Source organism: Dermacentor andersoni, chromosome 3 (genome assembly GCF_023375885.2).
Source record: "Dermacentor andersoni chromosome 3, qqDerAnde1_hic_scaffold, whole genome shotgun sequence".
Taxonomy (NCBI): Eukaryota; Metazoa; Arthropoda; class Arachnida; order Ixodida; family Ixodidae; genus Dermacentor; species Dermacentor andersoni.
The window spans coordinates 103,093,200-103,117,992 of NC_092816.1; the positions used below are offsets into that span (position 1 = coordinate 103,093,200).

The following is a 24,793-nucleotide window of genomic DNA, read 5'->3' on the forward strand; positions in this document are numbered from 1 at the left end:
AGCGAAGCACGCATGGCCTACTCACACCACGTGTCCGACACTACCGAGCCGCAGTGGCCGAGGGCTACGTGGACGATGCCGTAAAAGCGCATGCCGTGCAGAAACTGCAGGGCGTAGTGGTCTGGCTTATTCTTGTCGGCAACCTTGAGCAGCATGCCGGTGTTGGACGTCGCCGAAAAGGCCGCGATGAATGCGAACACAGCACCTGAAAACAATGTAGCGCGCGCACATTACCGTCAGGGTCGACAATGAAATGCATTTGTAACTGCACGATCAGGTCAGCGCGATGTATGCGCTTTCGCGAGCCCTTGATTTGCGGCAGTAAAACAGGATTCACGAGGCAGGGGTGCGTCGGCAGAGGAGTTTGCCGAATCGCGTCACAAGCGGCAACGAATCGCAATTCGGCGGCAGTGAGCGATACATGATGCTCTTTCACGGAATAATTCCTGTCGTATTAACGCCGCTTCGTAACACAGGGACGACTGAACCGAAATATGAACCGATGGACAAATGAATTTACGCACGGCTCCTATAGATCCATCCTGTCTCTCAGATTCACTAACCCTTTCAGCGCCACTGACGTACCGGCACTGATCCGCATTTCGACCCCGCCATATTCGTTTTGACATTCCTTTTGCCAGACAGTAATGTAACGACAACGCAAAAGAAGCACTTGTCAATTTCCATATCATTTTTCTTTTAATTTTTTCATAAGGAATTACAAACAGTTGTGTTTGTTATACAGTATCCGAGAGAAAAACCCGACACTGGAGGCGCGTCACGTCTGGAAAACACAGACTATGAAAGGGCTAACCTTGATCATTTCGCTTATTACACCTCTCCCTCCTTCGAGGCATTGCCTACAGCGCGACCAGGTCAAGAACAATCGATCGTTACACCGAAAGAAACCGGCTTCTATTTGTAAGGTACCATAATAACCTTCTATCCAGCAGAGGAAACAGCGCACAAGTAGAAAGCATCAGGTTGGGCAACATCGTTGTTTAAACGTGTTTTTAAGTGCTCGCACGCTACTGTATCGTGAAATATACAAAAATGGATTCCACGTACTGCGGCTTTTCTTGCTCTTTGGCTCTCGGTTCATGAAGCAGTCGACATAGGTACCAGCTGCGACGGCGATGAGTAGGATACATAAAAACACCCTGTAAGAGGAAGCACCCTATATTTAATAAAATGCTTGAAAACGACAGCGTGATTTTTAAAGCGTGACGTCAGCAAAAAAAAAAAGAAGTGAAGCCTTTATGCTGTGATAATGTAACAAAGTTCAGATAAAGTAACTAAATTAAATAGCATTATAGCCGCAATAACTGGTTGAGTCAGAGGGGTTGTTGGAAACAATGGCCAGTATGTATGGTATTTCATGTCCTTAAAAAATGTTACCTCTTGCTACGTGTGCTATGCGACACGGCTTGAACATTTCAGTGGTCAAACACAATATTTGAAGGATATTGTTGCGTGTGGAAATATAGTATTGTAATTTTATTTTTCATAGAAGGAAAAGAAGCGCAATTAGATTACCCACCACTCATTCCCTGCATAGACTGTTTTGAGGAAAACCCACCAGCTTCTCCTACTTTGAAAGCAATAGCACACTGACACTTTCACAGCCTATACAGCTACACTATCAACTGGTTTTGTAGTTGTAGTGATAGCTAAACTATTAACTACAAAACCTGCTCTCAGCACAGTTTGCTTGTCAATAGCTCTTCAAGACCGTCAGTACATTTACCTGACCCTTTATCTCAACGTCACTGTTCCCGACGCCTGTACACAACTAGGAAGAGTGTCCGCCTCATTTGGCTATATAAGTGTCTTAATGTGGCTACTTGTGACACTCTGGTAATTTGCAATTTTCCAAAGACGAGGCTGAAACAATGGTAGCAATGTGTTTCCGACCCCAGAAATCTACCAATCGCACGCATTCGGAGCGGAAATTTCCCAAGAATACAGAAAGAAGTATTTGTTCCCTCGGCTTACTGGTAGGTGCGCGTTCTCGATACCCGCCGTTATAAGAAACGCACCTCGTTTATCGAGCTCATGTGTGTAGCTGCGTTTCTCATTTCCAAATAAAATTCGTTTATTTTTCTACGTTTTCATCTGGAGTCAAGGCTGGTGCGTAGTAAAGGGTCGTACATTTTTGCAGGCGACGGCCGATCGCTATTTAGTTTGGGAAAGATTAATTTATTAAAATGTTTAACGAGCTACAAAAAGCGTTCACTTGCTCCGAAAGAACATCAAATCCGAAGAAAAATATGTTTTTGCACACTGTTGTGTTCGGTGGTAGAATTATTCGCATTCTCCAAAAATGTAGAAAAATGGAAACGTAGGTTTCTTTCGGAACAGCTATTCCAAAATCCCAGATACACTGCTAAGGCAAGAATAATAAAGAAAAAGAAAGCAGTTAACAAAATAGGAGTGCCAGAAACAGTGGTGTCATATTAAGCAGCTACGCCACAACACTACTAGTGTGACGCGATGGTTGCTGGGGAGCGTATTTCTCTCCCTATACACTAAATAGTTGCCATTTTAGAATAATAGCTTGCTTGCGATGGGCCCGCAAACAGCAGAGCAGTGTGCCCTGTGCTCGAAAAAAACCATGTAGGTATCCTACTGCTCTCTGGTGTAGCACAGTGCCCACCTTTGCTGATATAAGCTACTTCGTGGCATCAAAACCTTGTTCCCACAACACTTTTCATCACAGGCAGAACATGTTCCGGTACATCTTCATTTGAGCACTGCGCCACCAGGTGTCACGCAGACATGGCGATTCGCGTTTCCGCCCCGATGTATTGCTTTAATGCTGACGCTGATTTCTTACACCCAAAAAACTGTACCGCCACCTAGCGGCCACTGCCAATCAGACAGACATCAAACGGTAGCTGGAAAAGGGTCTTGTCTTTGCGTTACCGCGTAACATAAATATGTGATATCATACATTTGAATTGCAATCCGAAGCTATCTTGTTTGCTGGTTGTGTCAAGTCGTCCTTCACGAATTTTCTGAGGCAATTTACTTCGAAAATTTCAATTCTTTCGATAAGGCACTTGCGCTTGGCGGATGGCCTAGAAGAATGAGGATGTCCTGACCTGCCTTTATCGCAGGTTGGCTAGTTGAACCATCAGTAAAGGCTAGCGAGGTGGGCTTTTTGTCAGCAAGTCTCCTCCGTAACCGAGAGTGCGGTAAGTTGACCACCAATGTTTGACAACTGGCGTCCGCGACGGGACTTGCTGGCCTCCGATACATATGCCGCTCGCCTCGCCAGTTCAACAAACTGTGCCCGCCTGCCGCGGATCACCACATACACATACACTCTCTGTCTCCCTCGCCGCGCCGGCTACCGCGTGAGGAACCGGTCTTGGGGCCTGCGGGATCTAAGCAATGCGCGTCTGACAGTCACGCACGCCGCGGCGGGATCTCTTGGCGGTGGTGCGGTGACGCCGAGGGGTACGCGCACTTCGTGACACACTCAAAGCCACTACTTGCTCTATGGGAGGCTGTCAGTGATCGGAGTACCGACACAGAGGTCCGTTAAAATGATATGGTAGTTATACGGGGTTATTTTATGACGACGCAGTTTAATGCTATTTCTTGACTTGCGTCAAAGTTCAGAGTTCCCGGCTACCAAACCAGTTCCTCTTAGTGAATATTCGTATTCTTGTGTGTTCTTTAATAATGTAGGCATCACATGAAGTAAAGTTCAGTCAAAGTGACTTACCAAATTCCTATTTCTCTTCTGCTCCACGGTTCCGGTTCCCCTGTTACGCGATCAGACACTTCGAGGCGTAGGAAACGGGGCTTCACTAAAAATTTAACAAAAATAAGAATTACGCCGACCCCACGCACTGTGAGAGTTGCTGTGCACAGGAAAGCCCCCTCCTTAGGGACAAACAGGCCACTAATACTGCCATACCCCTTGTCCATATTTATAAAACCTCAGGCTTACGAAAACAGACACTTCGTGAAATGGAATATCTGTTAATATCACGCAGCACCCGTACTCAGTAATACTGGCTCATTCCGTAATTTACCAAGCAGACATGCACACAAGTCACTTTACTGCTTCGAAAGTTAATGGTTGCCACAAATGCGGTTGAAACAGATAATGCAATTACGGATAATCGCACTACATGGGCAATAAATGAGAAACGAAGGAGAAACGGCACTTCCAGATACATGCCAAGGGTCCACTCAACAAGTATATGTAGCCATTGTCGGAGTGGTATTGACTCATCCACCAAGCTGATCTACTTCTATTCTTTTTAATCTAACGCTAATTGCCCTGCGCATATGAAGTATGTCTCTCTAAGCTTACATTGAGCTGATGTAGCTGCACCCAATTGCTAAATGAGGATAGTTGCGAAACAAGGTCATCCCGATAAAAGGGTGGGAAAGGGAGTTTATTACCCAGAGAACAGTAAACATGCGTCCATGTAGCGGCTGTTGGAATCAGACACGAATCGCAACACACGAGCGCACCACTTGTGCTAACACGCCATCCCACATCCTACTCTTCTCCCTCTAATATTTGCCGATAGCAAAGAAACAAAACAAAAGTAATCTCTCTTCTAGTATTCACAAATATCCCATGCCTGTCGTCGTGAAACGGACATGCATGAAAGGAAAGCTTATTCCGTTTCAATAATAACGGAGCAAACATCCCTGAAATACTTGAAGTGAAAGAATTCCGTGCATTTATGCCCCGCAATAATACAGCCATACTTGCGGCTTACGATGTAAAAGGAGGCAGAGGGTCATGGTAGGGCTTAAGACGATGCACAGTGGCGAGGTGTAGCGCTGGCGCCATATGGCAACGACGCTACGAATTGGGACGATGAGGCAGCGTGATGAACCGTCTCAAAAAAGACACCAGCGACTGGAAGGGCGCGCAGAGCGTTGGCGATGCAGCTCTGCTAATTGCATCGTAATAAATTCAGATGCGTTCTCGTTCTCTTCCTTACACGTCCGTCTCCAAAAGAGGAAATGTTCCGTAATGAAATTCTCGCACTGGTACCATGATACCACATATACGCGGCTCTCGCTGCTCTCAAGCAGCTCGGCGATGAAAACAACGCCGTCACGGTCGAAGCGAAAATGGCTCCAGAGCTCTGCGACCGCATGAGTGCGAATTTAGGCCTAAAGGACACGTGGTCATTCCTGCGATGCCTGCTAAACCCCGAAAATAACAAGATCCAACAGCGCAAGAGTCTTTCGCGGCTGCTGCACAGCAACCCAGCGGAAGACAAAGCACTGCTGGACTCTCTGCAAGCACTATATCTGGCGGACCGCACAAGGGTCCCCTTACCTCCTTACACCGGCCAGGACAATCCAGAACTAGATGCAGACATCACTGTCTGGGAAGTCCGCGCAGCCTTACATAAGCTCAGAACGACATCCGCTCCAGGGGAGGATAACATCACGAACAAAGCCCTTCGAAACCTTGATGACAGGTCGATACAGGCGATAACCCAACTCTTTAACTCGCACTGGGCCGCAGGAACCCTCCCACCACAGTGGACCCATGCAAAGATAACCTTTATTCCCAAGCCAGGCAAACCGCTAGATCTAAAAAACCTACGTCCGATTTCACTCACTTCATGTCTAGGTAAGCTCTTCGAACATGTCATACTAGAAAGACTCCAACAGCATATGCAAACACATAATCTCTTCCCTCACACAATGATTGGCTTCCGCGGGCATCTATCCACGCAAGACGTCATGCTTCAGCTCTCTGAAGAAGTCCTACACCCCCGGCATGTCAAACGCACAAGAGCCATACTAGCACTCGACCTGACCAAGGCCTTTGACAATGTGGAACATACCGCAGTGCTGAACGCCTTATCCGATCTACACGTAGGCGGGAGAACTCACGCCTATGTCACAGCTTTCCTACAGGCCAGGACTGCGGTCCTTACTGTGGGAGAACTGACAACAGACAAGGTCCAACTGGGTAGCAGAGGCACACCGCAAGGGTCAGTGCTCTCGCCACTCCTCTTCAACCTTACTCTCATTCCCATGGCCAGAGACCTGGCAAATATTCCAAACCTCTCGCACTCACTGTATGCAGATGATATTACCTTGTGGACCACTACAGGCAGCATAGGCGACATGGAGGCGACCTTACAAGCAGGGGCCGATGTGGTGGTGGAGCGGGCTATGGCAATAGGTCTCGCATGCTCCCCGACCAAGTCGGAACTTCTTGTTCTTCACCCCCCCAAGAGTCGCACAGACCCAACTCCAAACCCCAGCATCCGTATCCACATGAAGACGTATTCCATTCCAGAGGTCACACAGCTACGAGTGCTTGGCATGGTCATGCAGAACAACGGCAGACATACGGCGACCTTGAACAAACTCACCACCACAGTACACCACACTATGCGCCTGATTAAGCGGATAGCCAATAGACACAATGGGATGAGAGAGCATGACTTGAGAAAGTTAGTGCAGGCTTTTGTCATAAGCAGAGTACTATACTCGCTCCCATACCTACATCTCAACCGGACGGAAACGGAAAAAGTGGATGCCCTTATACGTCAAGCGTATAAGACTGCACTTAACCTCCCCAGGCACACGCCAAACGAGCGCCTCCTTCGCATGGGGGTACATAACACATTTGATGAGCTCACGGAAGCCCATCGCACAGCCCAAATTGAGAGGCTGTCCTCTACCACCACAGGTCGTCACATCCTGGACAAACTAGGACTAATCCCGACTTCCAAGGCCCATCAGACATGTCCTTTACCATCGGACATACAAAACTACATCACTATTCTCCCCCTGCCTAAAAACATGCACCCCGTGCATCACGAGGAACGCAGGCAGACCAGGGCAAAAGCCCTCTACAAACAACACGAACACGACCACCTCACTGTGTGTGTCGACGCCGCTAGTTACTGTTGGGGTCTCGGTGCTGACGCCCGTTATTGCCAATGGGTCGCAAGCCCCAAGGGTAGCGTTGGCCTGGCGGCCTGGGGCACTGGAAGCATCCGAAGGTCCCGGCAAAGCAAGAGTAGACTGGTAACAGAACAACTTGTTTATTCTAACATAGCAAAAGAGCGGCCGGTCAGGTCGACCGAAGTGGAGAGACGAGAGAGCACGTAACTCAACAGAACAAATCGGAGCCTCCCTCCTGGCGTCCGGGGCAGCTGCTCTTATACTCTCGGCGTCGCGGGCCAGAAGGAAGGTCACGGGATGAGCCCACGCGACGGCGGAGCATGAGCCCACGACGGCGCGCACGGTCGAGCCGAGAGACATGTTGAGCCGAGTGTAGTGACGCATCGCCAACCCGCCGACGGACAGACCTCCTGGCACCTCACTTGGGGAGCTCCGCTCCCCGGCTGCCGCGCATTGACAAGCGTGGGCACACACACACACACGCACACACGAAGACACGTGGCACTGAAACACGCCTGGACACGCTTGGCGGGGAGGCGTTGCGGCGGCGTCGAACGGGCCAAAATGTCCGCCGCTTTGAACGAAGCCCCGGCGTCCGTTGCATCCGCGCCGGCATTACCGCGCGTTGTAGGCGAAACGTAACAGACCGCCCCGCCGGGGGAAGGAGATCCCGATGGTCAGGGGACTGCATCCGCTGTCCGGAGGGATGTCGCTCGATGATGCTCATAACCGAAGTCGGGCGTCCTTTGGCATTTCTTGAGCGCAGCGCACAGAGAAGGCCTCGTTCTCACGTTCAGGTTCACACAGGACACTGCAAAGTGACTTCGGGAGAGTTGACATTTTTGTTCTCGTTTCCGGCAAGCGTTAGAACTACGCCGAAAGTCAACCGCTCAGTCAGCGAGCACGGCACAACCCTCACTAAGCCCTGCCAGGCTCTTTCCCCTTTTATACTGCTGCCTAGTTCCTTACAGTAGTTTAGCAGCACTCAGAACGCGTCCACAAATCGGAAAATTGCACTAGAAAGCACATCATCACTTTGAAACACTACACAAAAGCAATAGGTTAAAAATCCTGCCTCAGGAAGAAAAACATCCGTAACAAGCAATTTTGAGGCTGATTCCCACGTTAGGGGCTTCGACTTAAGCCATCGGCGTTACCGTTGAGACTCCCCTTTTTGTAACGCACCTCAAAGGAATATTGTTGCAAAGCGAGGCTCCAGCGCAGGAGGCGGCCATTTTTGGGAGAGATGGTCTGCAGCCATTGGAGAGGGCAGTGATCCGTTTCAATGATAAACCTCGAGCCGGCTAGGTAACATGACAATTTCTGAACGGCCCACACGATACACGCACACTCTTTCTCGGTGGCGCTATACGCCTGCTCACGACTCGTCAGCTTACGACTAGCATACAGGACGGGGTGTTCTACTTCTCCATTTCCCGTTGGCACAGTACAACGCCCATGCCTCGCTCACTAGCATCACACTGAACAACGAACCCTTTTGTGTAGTCGGGCGATCGTAGCACAGGCTGGCTGGTTAGGGCGCTCTTTAGGGCGCTAAAAGCTCTTTCCTTTGTCTCATCCCAGACGACTGTTTGCGGCTCTGTCTTTCTTAGAGCATCCGTTAGGGGAGCCGCGATATCAGAGTACCTGGGGATGTACCTCTGATAGTAGCCGGCGACACCTAAGAACGACCGAATATCGGTCTTCGTGCGCGGTTGCGGGAAGTCTCGCACAGCGGCCACCTTTATTTCAGAGGGGCGGCGACGACCCCGACCAATCACGTGTCCGAGGTAGACAACCTCGGCCTGTGCTAACTGGCACTTGGGAGCCTTGACTGTCAAGCCCGCATCGCGCAGGCGGGTTAGCACTGCCCGCAAGTGCGCCATATGCTCAGGCCAGGATGCGGAGAATATCGCTACGTCGTCTAGATACGGTAAAGCGAATTCTTGCTGTCCCCGCAACACTTTATCCATGAGGCTTGAAAAGCAGTATGGCGCGTTCTTCAAACCAAAACTCAAAACTTTAGGACGGAATGTCCCCATTGGTGAAATGAACGCCGCATACCTACTAGCCTCTTCTGTAAGTGGAACCTGCCAATAACCCCTGACAAGATCTAGGGTGGAAATAAACTGAGCGCTACTCACTCTCTCAAGGCGCTCCTCGATGTTAGGGATCGGATAAATTTGATCCTTAGTGATGGAATTAAGCCTGCGGTAGTCGACGCAAGGACGAGGTTCCTTGCCCGGTACCTCAACTAAAATCAAAGGGGAGGTATAATCACTCTCACCTGCTTCAATAACACCGAGCTGTAGCATTTTCGTTACCTCAGCCTCCATAATATCGCTCTGGCGGGGTGACACCCGGTACGCCTTGGATCGTACTGGCTCTGGGGAGGTAAGTTCTATGTCATGAGTAAGGACAGAAGTCCTACCAGGCCTCTCAGAGAACAGACCTTGAAACTCTTGTAAGAGCTGGTGTAGTTCGGTTTTCTGCTCAGGCGACAGCGATGCTTTACTTATTAAGTCACTAATGACTTGATCGGTGTCTTTCCTGTTCGTCACTGAGCCTAGTCCCGGAAGCTCGACCGGAAGCTCTTCTAACTTTCCCGCATCAGGAATTTCCTCTCCAGTATCTGGTGCCTTTAACGCTACAGGCTCAATTTTATCCCGTTCGGGCGTGCTCTGAATACCAGCTTGCTGCGCCTCTGACCCTTTCTCATCGTTCAACAACGTCGGCCCCGCAACTACCGCCTTTGCAGCGAGCTCCCGAACCTTCGATCTGGTTAAGGCCTGAACGCTAGCCTCACCAAACAAAAGCCCCTTCTCGCGCAGGAGGTGATCGGACCTGTTCGAAAATAAGTACGGGTACTGGGGGGGCAGCATAGATGACACTGCGGCCTCCGTCTCAAGTGCTCCGAAAGGTCCTTCAATAAGCACTTTTGCTACCGGCAGACACACGCTATGAGCTTCCACTGCTTGCTTGATCCATGCGCACTCGCCCGTGAACATATCGGGTTCTACGTAAGAGGGGTGAACGACATCCATCGTAGCTGCGGTATCGCGAAGCACTCGGCACTCTTTCCCGTTCACGAGGAGGTCTCGCAGGTAAGGCTCGAGAAGCTTCATGTTCTCGTCAGTGCTGCATAAAGACAAAAACACGACTTTTGTTTTTGTTTCTGGACACTGCGCCGAAAAGTGACCCGGCTTCTGGCACGTATAACAAACGCGCGCTTGCCTCGTCTCGAACCGCTTTCTGCGTTCCGCTTCGGTTGCCGCCGTCTCCTTACGTTCGGTCGGACTGCTTTCACTCGCATCCGAACTACGTGTGTCCCCCTTTGCTCTCATGGGCGTGAACTTTGGCCTCTCAAACTTGGAGCCAAATTCACCCTTTTGACCGTCCTTAGCTCCACGAGCCCGACGCGTCACAAACTCCTCGGCTAGCTCAGCGGCTCGAGCCACCGTACTAACGTCTGGCCTATCCAAGACCCAGTACCGCACGTTCTCAGGTAACCGACTATAAAACTGTTCTAGCCCGAAACACTGCAGAACTTTCTCGTGGTCACCAAACGCTTTCTCTTCTTTGAGCCACTCCTGCATGTTTGACATAAGCCTGTACGCAAACTCTGTATATGACTCACTTTTGCCTTTCTCATTTTCCCGAAACTTCCGACGGAACGCCTCCGCTGACAGCCGGTACTTTTTTAGCAGACTCGATTTCACTTTGTCGAAATCCTCTGCCTCCTCTCTCTCCAAGCGAGCGACTACGTCGGCCGCCTCGCCGGGTAGCAAAGTGAGCAAGCGCTGTGGCCACGTTTCCCGAGAGAACCCCTGCTTCTCGCACGTTCGCTCAAAGTTAACCAGGAACAAACCAATGTCCTCTCCAAGCTTAAACGGCCGCATCAGGTCAGTCATTTTGAACAATACTCGTTCTCCTGCACCGTGTGCCTGACTTCCATTACGAGCGCGTTCCATCTCTACCTCGAGACGCTTCATTTCCAAAGCGTGTTCGCGCTCTTCTTTTTCTTTCTGTTCTTTTCGTTCACGCTCATCTTTCTCTTTCTGTTCTTTAAGTTCATGCTCATCTTTCTCTTTCTGTTCTTTAAGTTCATGCTCATCTTTCTCTTTCTAACTCAAGAATAGCCCTTAGCAGTTCTGGTTTTCTGAGTTTGTCTGAGACATCCAGACCCAACTCTCTTGCAAGCTCCAGCAATATCGGTTTGCGCAACGACTTCAAATCCATGGCTGCTCTGAATGCTGCTTTCTCTACTGCCTACTATTGTCTTGCCGCAAACTAACCCGGCAGCAACGACAACCACAATTACCAGCTCTGTTTCTAACACTAACAAAAGCCTGGCAAAACTCAGAAGAAGAAAGTCCCGCACTCACCAAACCTCGCAGCCAAGACTTCAGCGCAGTCGTTCCGCTGCAGGCAACCAGTCATCACACAGGGCTCGTTGCACTGCTCCCGGATGGTCGTTGTGCTGCTCAGCATACAGTCAACCGCATCTCTTCGCTGCTGGCCTCCGTTGTCGCGATCTCACCGCTGGCAACCAGTTGTTGGGGTCTCGGTGCTGACGCCCGTTATTGCCAATGGGTCGCAAGCCCCAAGGGTAGCGTTGGCCTGGCGGCCTGGGGCACTGGAAGCATCCGAAGGTCCCGGCAAAGCAAGAGTAGACTGGTAACAGAACAACTTGTTTATTCTAACATAGCAAAAGAGCGGCCGGTCAGGTCGACCGAAGTGGAGAGACGAGAGAGCACGTAACTCAACAGAACAAATCGGAGCCTCCCTCCTGGCGTCCGGGGCAGCTGCTCTTATACTCTCGGCGTCGCGGGCCAGAAGGAAGGTCACGGGATGAGCCCACGCGACTGCGGAGCATGAGCCCACGACGGCGCGCACGGTCGAGCCGAGAGACATGTTGAGCCGAGTGTAGTGACGCATCGCCAACCAGCCGACGGACAGACCTCCTGGCACCTCACTTGGGGAGCTCCGCTCCCCGGCTGCCGCGCATTGACAAGCGTGGGCACACACACACACACGCACACACGAAGACACGTGGCACTGAAACACGCCTGGACACGCTTGGCGGGGAGGCGTTGCGGCGGCGTCGAACGGGCCAAAATGTCCGCCGCTTTGAACGAAGCCCCGGCGTCCGTTGCATCCGCGCCGGCATTACCGCGCGTTGTAGGCGAAACGTAACATTACCCACAGAAACCAGCCTATGCCGTAAGTGCAGTGTCCCATCAACTTGGTTACATCACAGCTGCCACAATACACGCGCGCACGTCCATAGAGGCGGAGGAGGCTGCCATAGCGCTGGCCATCTCAACCACCGCTGCCGAGGTTATCCTTAGTGATTCCAAAACTGCAATCCGCAACTACTCGAAAGGCCGAGTTCATGAACCAGCCCTGAAAATTCTCAATCATCAGACCCCCCTCAGACCAATTAAGCTCATCTGGGTGCCCGCGCACGCAGGCCATCCAGGCAATGAGATGGCCCATTCTATAGCTCGAGTAGCCGTCAACCGAGCCACGCCGTCCGATGACCTGGATAACGCCAGAGACCGATTGGTCGAATATCACGAGATCACCCTCCACTACCGCGAAACGCGGTTAAGATACCCTCCCCCAGATAAATCTTTAACAAAATTCCAACAAAGTACCTGGCGCCAGCTTCAGGCACAAACTTTTCTTTCTCCAGCCTTTCTCGCCCTGGTTCATCCAGGCCTATATAAACAGGAATGTACGCTCTGCGGCGCACCTAGAGCTAACTTCCATCACATTATGTTCTTATGCCCTGAGCTCCAGCCACCCTCTGAGTGGCAACTCACCGACGTCGAGGGATGGGAGACCGCGGTGTCTAGCTCCAACCCAGCCGACCAAATACGGCTGGTGGACTGGGCTCTGAGGGTCGCCGAGGGCCACAAACTCCCGGACACCCTACGCGCTCCTGAGCCCCCTCACAAGTAATATTGTAAAAAGGCTCAAGCAATAAATGTTTACCACCACCACCATCTAAATTCACGCTGGCGTCGCAGACCCAAGTGGATGCGCACAGCTGGAGAACGCTCCTCTATCAGATTTTCGCCCACCGGGGACGTGGGGATGCTCTTTCTTATTTTTATTTTTTTGTCAACATGCGAATTCGCAAGTGATCAGTACAAAGTCACGTTGAGTGCCCGACGCAACCTTGCCTCGTGCATGTCTCGAGGAAGCTTTGTGCCAAATTATAGAAGAACTGAGCACCTTCACGTTTCATTGATCGGTAAATGTGCCCACGGAGAGAACGCTTCGCGCAAGAGCCCCGAGCTTTTTGTTTTTTTAATATTCAGCTTGTTTCTCTTTTTTTGCAGCACTTGTTTTGTGTGCCCGAGATATTGTGCTTCGGTGCATGATAAAATAATTCTAACGTTATGATGTTTCCAAGGCTGATGATCTGAGCCAGCTCTCTATCATTAACCAAGCGTTGTCGTTGCCTAAGAACAGCAGAATCCCTAGGCTCGTAATAATGCATCGACCTTGAAGGAATTACCAAATGTGGAATTGACTGCTCAGTTCGCAATAATAGGCACATGTGCATGGACTATTAAATTCGGCAGTGCATTACTCTTAGGGTTGGTTTTTTTCATTTCATGCACTTTCATAACTTGAACATGAATTCTGCGAACGCAGTGGTGAGTACGGGGCATATGTACAGTACGGTGCATTATTTACAAAAACACATGAACGTAGAGAACATGCGACTTTTTCCCTCTGGCAAGTGTAGAGTCACCCAGCCTTGCAGCAGCCGACTTATATGGCTGGCGGCGCTTGTATCTTTCTACACTCCTTGTGCAGTGCGTGGACATACTTGTGCTGTCTCTTTGTTTTCACTCCTGACTTTTCTGAAACTATTAGATACCACAGACTGCATTTATTGCTGCATGAAACAACACGTTAGTTTGTGGCTTCCTTTAACCATGTCTAAGACGCGCTGAAGCAGTCGCTATAGACACTTAACGAAATGATAACGTTAAACACAACAGTTTTCAGCACCATTTCTAATCTACACGTAGAAGACTACGTATTGTACCCACCGATGGCCACTAAGGCTTGCATGTCTTGTTGGTTGCAGTCGTTTAAAGAGCACACTGCCAGGCGACCAAGAGGAAGCTTCGTGTAGGAAAAATAGTTCCTGAAATATAGTAGCTGCAAAAAAAAAAAGTAGAAAATTATTTTGACAAACAAGAGTCCATACATGAAGGCAGGAAATTCGTGCGGCATGGATGCGCGCTTCCATATAACATAGATGCACAAGGTAAGTGGACTTATACATTAACGATCACATGCGAAGCAACGGTAAGCGATGAAGAAACAAATTTCATGTCTTAGTTGAGGTATTTATTCTAATCTAGTATTCTTAACTGAGAAGCTAGCTCCGACAATATGTTGTTAGACTTAGCTCGATCAGGTAGAACAACATTTTCACTCATGCTGCCGCCTGTCCCACAGCCTATCGACTAAACATTGCGGCAAGTCTTCTTGATATCTGACATTTCGTCTGTAAAAATCCTGGTGACGTAGATATTACCCGCTTCTGTTTTTTTATGTTGCTCTCACATCACCTCTTATGAGATGTTACCTGAACTCCACCTGCTACTCTCAGTTTACCGACGGTTCTTAAATGCCTCAGCATGTGGTTCTGTAAACCGAACCAAGGGGCCACTCAGGAGGGGGCGGAGTTGTACCTGAGCGTATCTTGGCTGGCAGAAATTTTCACGTGAATCTTCGGTGCAATAGCATGCGTAATTACACAACAAAAAAGGAAGCATTTCGAACAAGCAGTAATCCGCGCTGAAAAAAAAAACAAATTGTCTTTTTGTACATGCTAACTTTATGCGCGGAAATGTTAGATAATTTACATCTATTCGCTAGAACCTGGCACTTATGTAACTAAAGAAACTAATGCAGTAATCATAATCAGTTATTATCGGTGTCATGTGAAGCATTTGTTAAAGGTATCGACGACGCAAATGTGTGCAAGGAGGGGCAATGATGGTATACGACGACGGTGTGATGACTACTACATGAGGACCAATGCATTAATTACAATGGAGTGACGACAATGGTATGATGAAGATGGTGTGATGATCGTGGCGTGACAACTCAGGTATGATTGCAATGTTGTGACAACGACTTTACGACAACCATGGGATGACCACACTTGAGTGACGACGATGGTGTGGCGACATCATGATGCCGACGCTGGAGCGATGCCGTAGAATGACACTGTTAAAATGATTACACCGGTACGACGGTGACGGCGTGGCGAAGAAGGCATCAAGACAAAGGGATGACGAATGTTGAATCACGACGACGGTGTCAAAACAAAGGTACGACGACAAAGGGCTGGCGACAGGGCAATCGCTATGATAAAATGACTACTATTTAACGACCACGACAGCATGACGCTTTCTTTTTGATGACGAGCCGCTGTCAACAATAGCATGACGATGTTGTAACGATGACGACGGCTTCAAGGTGATGTGATGAAGATGAAATAACAAAGAAGTGACAGCAAGAGAGTAAGAGAAATATCAAAGGAATGTAGGGATGGTAACCAGTCAAAAGTCCAGTTGGGTACCCTACGTTGAGGAAAGGAGAACGGGAATAGAAAGAAGGGAAGAGAGAGATATATGGAGAGAAGGCAAATAAAGAGATACGTGCACGCACTCCACTACATACTCGAAGGCGCTCGCACAAGGCAAACTTTCTCAGAAAGCACAGAAGTGCCCTCATTTCCTTCTGAGCCGATGATTGGTGGATATGGTATTCTAGTATTGCCATTTAACTTATAGGACAATCATCCAGTTTCCTGAATGTGATATACATAGATTGTCTTTGTGCTTCAAATTGAGGGCAGTGGCACATTATGTGGACAATGTTCTCCTGGTAGCCGCAGAGATCGCATACAGAGCTGTCAGCAGTTCCAATAAGTGCTGAATACATTTTCGTGAAGGCAACTCCCAACCACAACCAAGACAGAAGGGACGCTTCACGTGGGTTCAATCTGGCCGGAGGTGCGAGTTGCAGGCAAGGATTTAGTTGGTGCATTCATGGTGCACCTTGTATGTGCGGTATTCCACTCAGCTAATGAGAGTGTCCGTGCTAGAATGCGAAGCTGTCTCTCAGCATCTGTTCTCGAAAGAGGAATGGGGACGCAGAGGTCTTTTTAGATTGATGTCTTAGCTGCCTTGTCTACATCATGGTCTCCAGTGATACAGCAAAGGCCTGGTATCAACGGAAATGAGGTATTATGACCTCTTTCTCTCAAATGGTGCATAGTCCCCCGATTTTGCACGTCAATTGATTGCGAGTTCCATGTTGGACGAATGACTGTGTATTTTGAAAGGCTAACCTGGAATATTTTCCAGGAGCCTTCGTATTGATCCCGTGAAGCGCACCGCGGACAGCCGAGGGTTCTGCGGCTGTAGAGGTAGTGATACGGGAAGTCTTCAACCGTTGGGACATTCCCGTTGGGGGTATAACTAAAGCGCCACCGGAACTGGTTGATGTAGCTTAACCATGAGTATAGACGCGTGTACAGGCGCTGAAGTTTCCGCACAAGAGGTGTAAACTAAGTTTCGTGTGTGCATGTGAAGGTATGTCCAACTTTTTTTGAAGTTCTGGGATTGTGATGTTTACTTTAGTATGGCTTGCACACTATGGAGCAATCGAAGGTGTTTCCACAGGTGCGTGCCCTGACGTACAAGTGGCACGGTGCGTGAACGCAGTCGCACTGAACGTCGTGTGGCGCTTTTCTACTGGAAGAACTGCGAGGTGGTGGGAAGGAGTCCGAGCAAAGTTTCTTATGTACACACGAATTGTTTCAATGGTAACGTAACGTGCGTTCTGATAGTGTAACCTTGAGGGATTATACTAACTTCGTTTGCTGATGCGCTCCGAGGAAGATCAAAAACTATTATGAGGGTTTGGGCTTGGATACCTTGGATTGTATTCAGGTTATTTCTTGCGGTGTTGGAGATAAAATGTAGGCTGTACCGCAGGAATCCAATAAAGAGGACTGTGTACAGTTGCAGGATAGAGTGTATTGACACTCGCCAGGGCTCTCCTGTTAGGAAGTTAAACATTTAGCAAATCTTTTCAAATGTTGGTTTTTTTAACATTCACATGAGGGGTACAGGAAAGATTTCTGTCAATATCCACACATAAAAAAAATGCGTTACTTATGTGCGAGATCAACTGTGCGTAGATGGATATCACGTAAGTAGGCAATGGTTTCCAGGTAAATGCTATCAGAGCACACATTTCCCGTGATATTTGAAGTCTTTGTTTCCGAAGGTGGGATGATGTTAAAGCGGCTGCTTTCTGAATTGGCTCGCGAAGATGAAGTAGCGTCACAACCGATGTCCAAATGCAATTATGGCCGGCATATATGGAGAGCCTAACTTCGCATGGAAGGATGCCGAAAAGTGCAATGAGTGCTAAATTGAAGAGCGTCACGCTTAGTACTCCGCGCTGAGGGACCACACGGTTGCTGTAATGCAGCGAGTTTGGGCCATCCTCGGTAAGCATGGAAACGACTCTCGCTTGTAGGTAGCTAGTTATCCAGAAATAGATCTTGTCGCCAAGCCCTATTGCCTCTAACGTGCTGAAGACAGTTTCGTGTATTACGTAAAATGGCGGAAAGATGACGACGACATGACACCGAATGTATGATAACATTATCATGAGGCCAATGAAATGACGACAGCGACGACGACATATTGCTCATGGATCTTACGTATGCGCTCATGTTCATGACGTGCTACCGCGCGTCGCCCTAATTCGCACTCTAAGTGCAGTTTGTATGCTATGCCCGCCGGCATTTCAAGCTACCATATCTACTGAATTGGCCAGCGCTTTTTGGAGAAAATATTGGCGCGTCATAACACGTGAAGCTTGCTATGATCTTGGCTCCAACTAGACGAAGAATTGCATGGGATTCGAAAAAAAAATGTATTACTCCATTTAAGGTCGTCCTGGGGAATATCGTACAAATAAAACTCAGTCTCACTTACCCTTGGGTGCAACACATCCGAGAATGACTGAACCATCTCCTCCATGGCTGAGCCGTTCGTGACGTATACCATCAGGTTGCAATACTGCCCTCGCGACAGCATGTTGCCATAGCCGTCGCGTAGTACGATGCTGAGGCACTCGTCGAATGCTCCCATATCCGCACGGGTGCCCCCGAACAGGCCCGTGGGGTACTTGCCAGACGCGTCGAACACTGCGCATTAAACAATTATATTTACACTGAGAACACACAGCTTTCTGTAGGGATGGTTTGTGCCGTTGGCATGGGCAAGTAAAAAAGGAAGGGGGAGGGGGCCGGGCGTACCAGTCTTGCCCATCTTATTTACACAGTATTTGCAAACATCCGTAAACCCACCCAAGCCCCATAGAAAAGAGAGTGGGATGGTCTCCCCTACGGCCCTAACCCGAGCACTATCAATGTCCGCTTAATAAAACGCATTGTGCGGGTAGTTGGTTATTTGTGTTTTTTTTTTTCTTAAGAAAGTAATTCAGCGCTGCTATTTTTGACCAGGACGTAGAAAGACATAACAGTGCAGGTGCTACTCTAAATACGTTTATTCAAGCCTACACAAGTTACATTGAGCAAGAATGAAGGCACTCAGCACATGCGCATTTATGACTGCAGGATAAACCCAGTACACACGAAGAAAACCGTAGATTCAGGTGAGCGGACTGCATATTGTTACTGGCACTAAGAAAGACCGAAGTGGTGCTGACGCACGTATCGCCTCTCAGCTAGTCGCACTGGCGGCCCTTCGACTTCCTGCTCTGGAAGAAGGGACACAAAGCCGTACCTACGTTGGGCCTAGGGCGTGGCCTAGGATATCCCACATGAACTGGCAAAGTTCATGTCGGTGAAACTGGGCGCTGTTTCAACGACCATGCCAAAGAACAAGAAACATCATCAGTGGGCTTCACGGCCTCGTCCCAAAATGTACTCGCCCACTGCAGCTCTTGCAAACATTTTAGCGATCAAAACTGGAAGCCACGACTCGAGGAAATAAAAATTCTAACCCAAAATAACGACAGATTATAACCCGAGCTATCGGAATCCTTTCTTTTTTATTACGCAGAGAGGCAAAACATGCATGAGCACCACTTGAGACTTCCTGAGTGCCAGTGAATTTGGGCTATTAAACAAAGGGCACATTAAGCAGTCCGCTCCCATTAATCTGCGGTTTTCTTTGTGTGCATTTTGTTGTTCCTGCGGTCATGAACGGTTTAAAACTGTAACGTGTGTACCTTTCAATAGACATAGTTGGAGTAGGGCCCGTCCGGCGACGTCTTTCTGTGTGCTCGTGAAAAAAAAATTTATGCTGGAATACTTTCTTAAGAAAGAAAGAAAAAAAAAGTACCAGACCGTCACAGCGTATGTGGGCACAACAAGGATAATTTTTAGCAGCCAGTTTAACTGGCAACACATGTTGAGAAGCCCGGTTGATAGACCAGAAGAGGTGGAGTGGTATCTGCATCGAGGTTAGTCTGCTCGCCGATTCAAGTACAGTGCCGCAGATTATACACGAGACTTTGATGCGGAGTCGTCAGCGGTAAGCAACTGTCCGCACGCTGCTTTATCTAATAGTAATCGGCATGATGCGTGAGGCGACTTGAGCAACAATTCTAGCCTCCTTCTACCTTGCTGCATTAAATATTTCAATAGCATGCTAGCACGAGAGTACACCCGCAACGATATGCTCAGTGGCTATGGCATTACGCAATTAAGCTCAATGTCACTGGTTCGATGCCTACAGGGGCAGCCGCAATTTAATGCGGGCGTAATGCAAGAAAACACCCGTTTGCCGTTTAGATTTAGGTGCAGAATAAAGAAAAACCCAGATCGTCACTAATAATCCGGCATCCCTCCCGTGCGTCATGATCAGATCGCGCTTTTAGCACTTAAACCGCCGGAATGATTTTTTTTTTCTTTTTAGGATGAGAACACATTGGAAATAGCTGGAATAATATACCTTTAACAGTGCCTCGACTTTCGTAACACTGGAAGCAGTTCATTCTGTTTGGAGATTCGAGCATGTTTGAATGGCGCAAGATGAAATTGGTACGTCAAAAGCAGCGCTACTACGAAACGATACAGAAACCACGGACAGTACGAATGTTGTGAAAGTTCGCGAAGGCGGTAAGCTTTTTCCCATACTTTCCAGATGTACACCCTACCTAGAGATTCCGATTTGCAATGCTAGATTTACAGCAGCAAACAATGTATGATAGAGCGTCGTAATGAGTTTGCGGCAAAAACAGGCTGTGACAACATTCACAAATCTATCAATCAATCATTCAATCAATCAATAGAGTAATCACCAAAAATAAATTCTTGGCTTATTCCTAAACCTGGCGAACCTTTTATCCTCGATAGTCTTCGCCCCAAATCACTAACCTCATGTGTGGGTAAGGTTATGGAACATGCTTTCCTCACCCGAATTAACACCCATCTGTAAGACCCTGGAGCCTATCCTCACTCGGTCATTGCCTTCCGGGCCCACCTGTCGACCCAATACGTCATGCTACAACTTAAGCACCATGTACTAGAAGGTAGAACACGTACTGCTAAAGCTATACTCGGCCTCGACCTCGAAAAAGCCTTTGACAGCATAGCCCATGCCACCATTCTTGACTGCATCTCACGCCTTAATCTCGAAGCGCACGCTTATAATTACGTCAGAAACTTTCTCTCTAATCGCACGGCCTTCCTCTCGGTGAGTGATCTCCGCTCCGACGCCCAGATTCTGGGCAGCATGGGAACCCCCCAGGGCTGCGTTATCTCCCCAATGCTCTTTAATCTCGTCATGATCGATCTTGGCAAAGAGTTGCAGCAAGCGGATGGTGTCACCTACACGATCTACGCTGACGATATAACCATCTGGGCCCATCAAGGCAGTGACGGCCAAATAGAAACGGCACTACAATCCGCCGTTGAAATAGTCGAGACCTATCTCCAAGGCTCGGGGATTGGCTGCTCACCTGCCAAGTGCGACCTTCTCCTCTACCGACCCACTTTCCGCGGCCTTCATCCGAAATATTCCACCGCTAAACGCCATTACGAAGACATCGCGCTTCATCTCACTGATGGCAGCCCCATACCCCTCGTCACCAATATCCGTGTGCTCGGCATGCCCATAGAGGCGAACGGAGCGAATGGTATGGCCTTCATCAACATCAAGATGAATGCAGCCAACGCCATGAGACTTTTGAAGTGGGTGTCCAATTGCCCTGGAGGTATGAAAGAGGAGAATCTCCTCCGATTAATCCAGTCATTCGTAATTTGCCACATCACCTACGTTACTGCGTATCTAAATTGGTACAAGGCTTAACAAACCAAACTCAACATCCTCCTAGCGGTGTCCATATTGAAGCCCTCGGCCTCCCCGGTTACACCAGCACTGACCCCCTCCTTCAACTAGGTGTCCATAAAACACTGGACGAGCTGATCGAGGCCCAACGCCGCTCTCAGCTGGAGACACACACTCTCACAGCGACGGGCCGCCACATCCGCACCTCGCTCGGTATCACCTACCACCATCAACACGGCCATAAACACCAGCTTCCTTCCACCATACGAGCTTGGATTGCTCGTATGGACCACGAATACAACATTCACCACGAATACAACCGCGCACGCCGCACAGCACGTGCCATGGCTCTCACCAAATCCCTTCCTCGCCACGACGGTGTGAGTTTCATCGACGCCGCCGAATATCCCCACGGTACCCACTTTGCAGCCGTCGACACGCGTGAAGGCTCTCTCCACCATGCTATCAGCCTAGTAACCCCACACGCTGAGGAAGCTGAAGAAGCTGAAGAAGTGGCCACCGCGCTAGCCACACTAGACCGAACATGCCAAACCATCGTCTCTGACTCCCGTTCCGCAGTTATCAACTATATCAACGGGCGTGTCTTACACCAAGCCTTGCGCATATTGCAACAAGCACCCTGCTCAACCTACCATCAGGCTACACTAGTCTGGTTCCCAGCTCATGCAGGCACCGTCCACCTGCACTTCCCAAACCTCAATGAGGTTACACACTCGCTAGCGCGAGGCCTAGTTAACCGCGCGGGAGACGGGGAGGTTGCCCCACCGGTAGGGATCACCTGACAGGGTACAATGATCCTGTCAAATCCTTCTACTTATAGCGTAGAACCTTCCCTGGCCCACACAAAAATCTATCCCGAGCGCAGGCTACAACTTTCCGCCTGCTACAAACCAACACTTACCCTTCGTTACACCGCTACAAGATTTACCAAGACATTTAACCCAATCCCATGTGCCATATCTGCAAGACACAGACAGTCACACTTCCACACATGCTTTGGGACTGTACAAAACAATACCCTGACACTAATCCCACGACCCTCACGTCGAGATCGCATGCTGCCCTGCATAGCTCCAACCTTGACGACCAACTCTGGGCGACCCAGCAAGCCTGCAAGGCAACACCTCGACGTCGGTACTAGGCCCAGCCACCACCTCTTGCTGGTGTCAATAAAGTTTATTCAGTCAGCCAGTGGGGGTTTTACGTGCCAAAACCACGGCATGGTAACGAGTCAGGCGGTACTGGGAGACTCACAATTAATTTTGACCATCTGGAGTTCTTTACCACGCACCCAATGCACCGTACATGAGCATGTTCGCATTTTCCCCCATCTAAATGCAGCCGCCACAGCCGGGATTTCGTCCCGCAACCTCGTGCTTAGGAGCGTAGCTTAAAGAAAGGGAGAGAGAGAGAGAGGCAGCGATAAAAGGAAGGCAGGGATGTTAACCGGTCAAAATCCGGTTGGCTACCCTACGCTGGGAGAAGGGAGAAGGGGAAGAGAGAGAGGGGGTAAAGAGATGTGCACGAACAGTACTAGAGTCAAACCTGCTCGACAAAGCCACTAAACAACCACGGCAGGGGAATCGCCGAAAATTAACACAGAAAAATTTATGGACTCATATAAAGAAAAGAAACAATGAATTAGGGAAATATTTGTAAATTGCGGCTGCGCACAAGAGTCATCCTTTCTGGAAATAGCAGTTCCGAATGCTGCCAGATTCACGCCGAATGCTCCGAATGCTCCTAGAAGGAGACTATATCGCCAGTCGTCCTTGTACAAATGCCAGTCCTGAGCTACAGTCACAGGTAACTCTTACAGGACATCACCAATACAAATAAAGCTTTACGTCGGCCCAGTAAATATGTTTATGGACATGTTTGCCACTACATCGACATATTTGCGACAGGTTACGACAATTGTAACGCGTGCCAATTTTGAGGTATAACGCCTGCAGGGTGTTCTGGTTTTGCTCCAAACATACAAGTTTTGCTGCGGACTGCTTGTGAGTCTTTCGAGATCCGCATTGAAAGACTCATCATCTTTCTTTGTTTTATGAATTTATGTTGTTTAAGAGAATGCCGTATTTCGCTCTTCTACCAGACTTGTGGCTTGGGCGTGTTGGTAGGTGAACGTCGTAGAAATCAAACAGCCCAATGGAAAGAGAGGGTGACAGAACTGCATAGCAAGAGCGGTTTTGCACTCGGCTCTAGTTTTCTATAGCAAGTTCGCCCACTTAGATTTTTTTCAGTTTCCACGTTCTCCCAGCCGAACGCAATAAACCTCTAAGTAAATAAATTTCGTTCTCTAGTGTGACAGCTGGGTGTCGTCTCCTTTCGGGGGTAGTTCCTATATTCACATAACCAACACTGCCGCCTAATAACAACGAAGCCTGAAAAGCAACCGATTATCATCGTTGAAATATCCAGCTTTCGCAAAAGGGCCCTGCGAAAGCATATAAATTCATGCGTAATAGAGCAAGCGTGCACGAACCGGACAAAGGAAGGTGAAAACTGCGAATGAACCGATTTCTTGCTTCGCAATTAAAGAAGCCACGGATGCCTGTTGGAAGCCCTGATCATGCAGGAACGTACAGCCGTCACCAACATGAAACGAAACACATTTTATTTTATTATTATTCTTTTTTGAAGCGCCCGTTGCCGCTAAACGCACCTGCCTCCCCGTAAAAGTGTCCAATGAGAGTAACTGTTCAAGAAAGAAATCTTATTATATATGCAGCTGCTAAATTTGAGGCCATGCATCACGATTATTATCTGTTTCCTTTTATACTGAGGACGACTGTAGCATTTTCGCAAGCACTCACATTTCAGCGCCCACGGGTCGAGGTTCTGGAAGCCGCGCAGAGTCCGCAAGAGTCCCGCCGTGCACTCCGGCCGGACGTCGGCTTCCAGCAACTTCCTCCGAAGGGACGTCGGTATGCTGGCAAAAGCTCGGGCCACCAAGCCGCGCATCACTTGCGCGTAGTCAGTCCTACCCTCATCCTCCGGAAAAGCAGTAGTTGACGCCATTATCGTGGTCTCCAATCTGTCGCTGCTCGAAGCATTCGCTGTTTCATGCAGTGCTAACGAAGCTTCTGCCAACCACGTTGACGCTAGCAGCAACAGCACCGCGAGCATAAGTCCCTCGACTGACGCCTGCCGGAAGCGAGTTCCGGAAAACAGCCGGTAAAGCATGGCAGGATACAACACTGATTTGATAGATGCTCGAACTGGATCAGGCACACCACGTAGACAGCCTACTCTGTCAGTATGTCTTCGGCGCTCCGGGACAGAAAAGCATGTTTCTCTCTTTGCCTTAAACTAATGGACGATACTATGGGACGCCGCTGAACTGAACGTTTGCAGAGGTCTCTTCAGTTTAACTAGAAGAAAAGGTACTCAGAGGGACTGTGGCCCAGTATCTTGCCAGCTTCTCTTTGTGGGCACAGCGAAGATAGTCCCGGAAAAAGTGGACACCAGTA

At 49.0% G+C, this 24,793-nt stretch overlaps 1 protein-coding gene across 1 annotated transcript in view; it reads right to left on the minus strand.

Moving 5' to 3' along the window:
• The window catches only part of LOC129386950 (uncharacterized), a 36,719-nt gene extending 12,378 nt beyond the window's left edge, over nt 1-24,341 (minus strand). Inside the window, exons 1-4 of the mRNA XM_055075470.1 lie at nt 24,137-24,341; nt 17,970-18,181; nt 13,986-14,097; nt 26-205 (exon numbers count right to left, since the gene is read on the minus strand). Of these exons, the coding sequence (XP_054931445.1) occupies nt 26-205; nt 13,986-14,097; nt 17,970-18,181; nt 24,137-24,341 (709 nt within the window). The remainder of the gene's footprint in view (nt 1-25; nt 206-13,985; nt 14,098-17,969; nt 18,182-24,136) is intronic.
• Between the last annotated feature and the right edge of the window lie 452 nt (nt 24,342-24,793).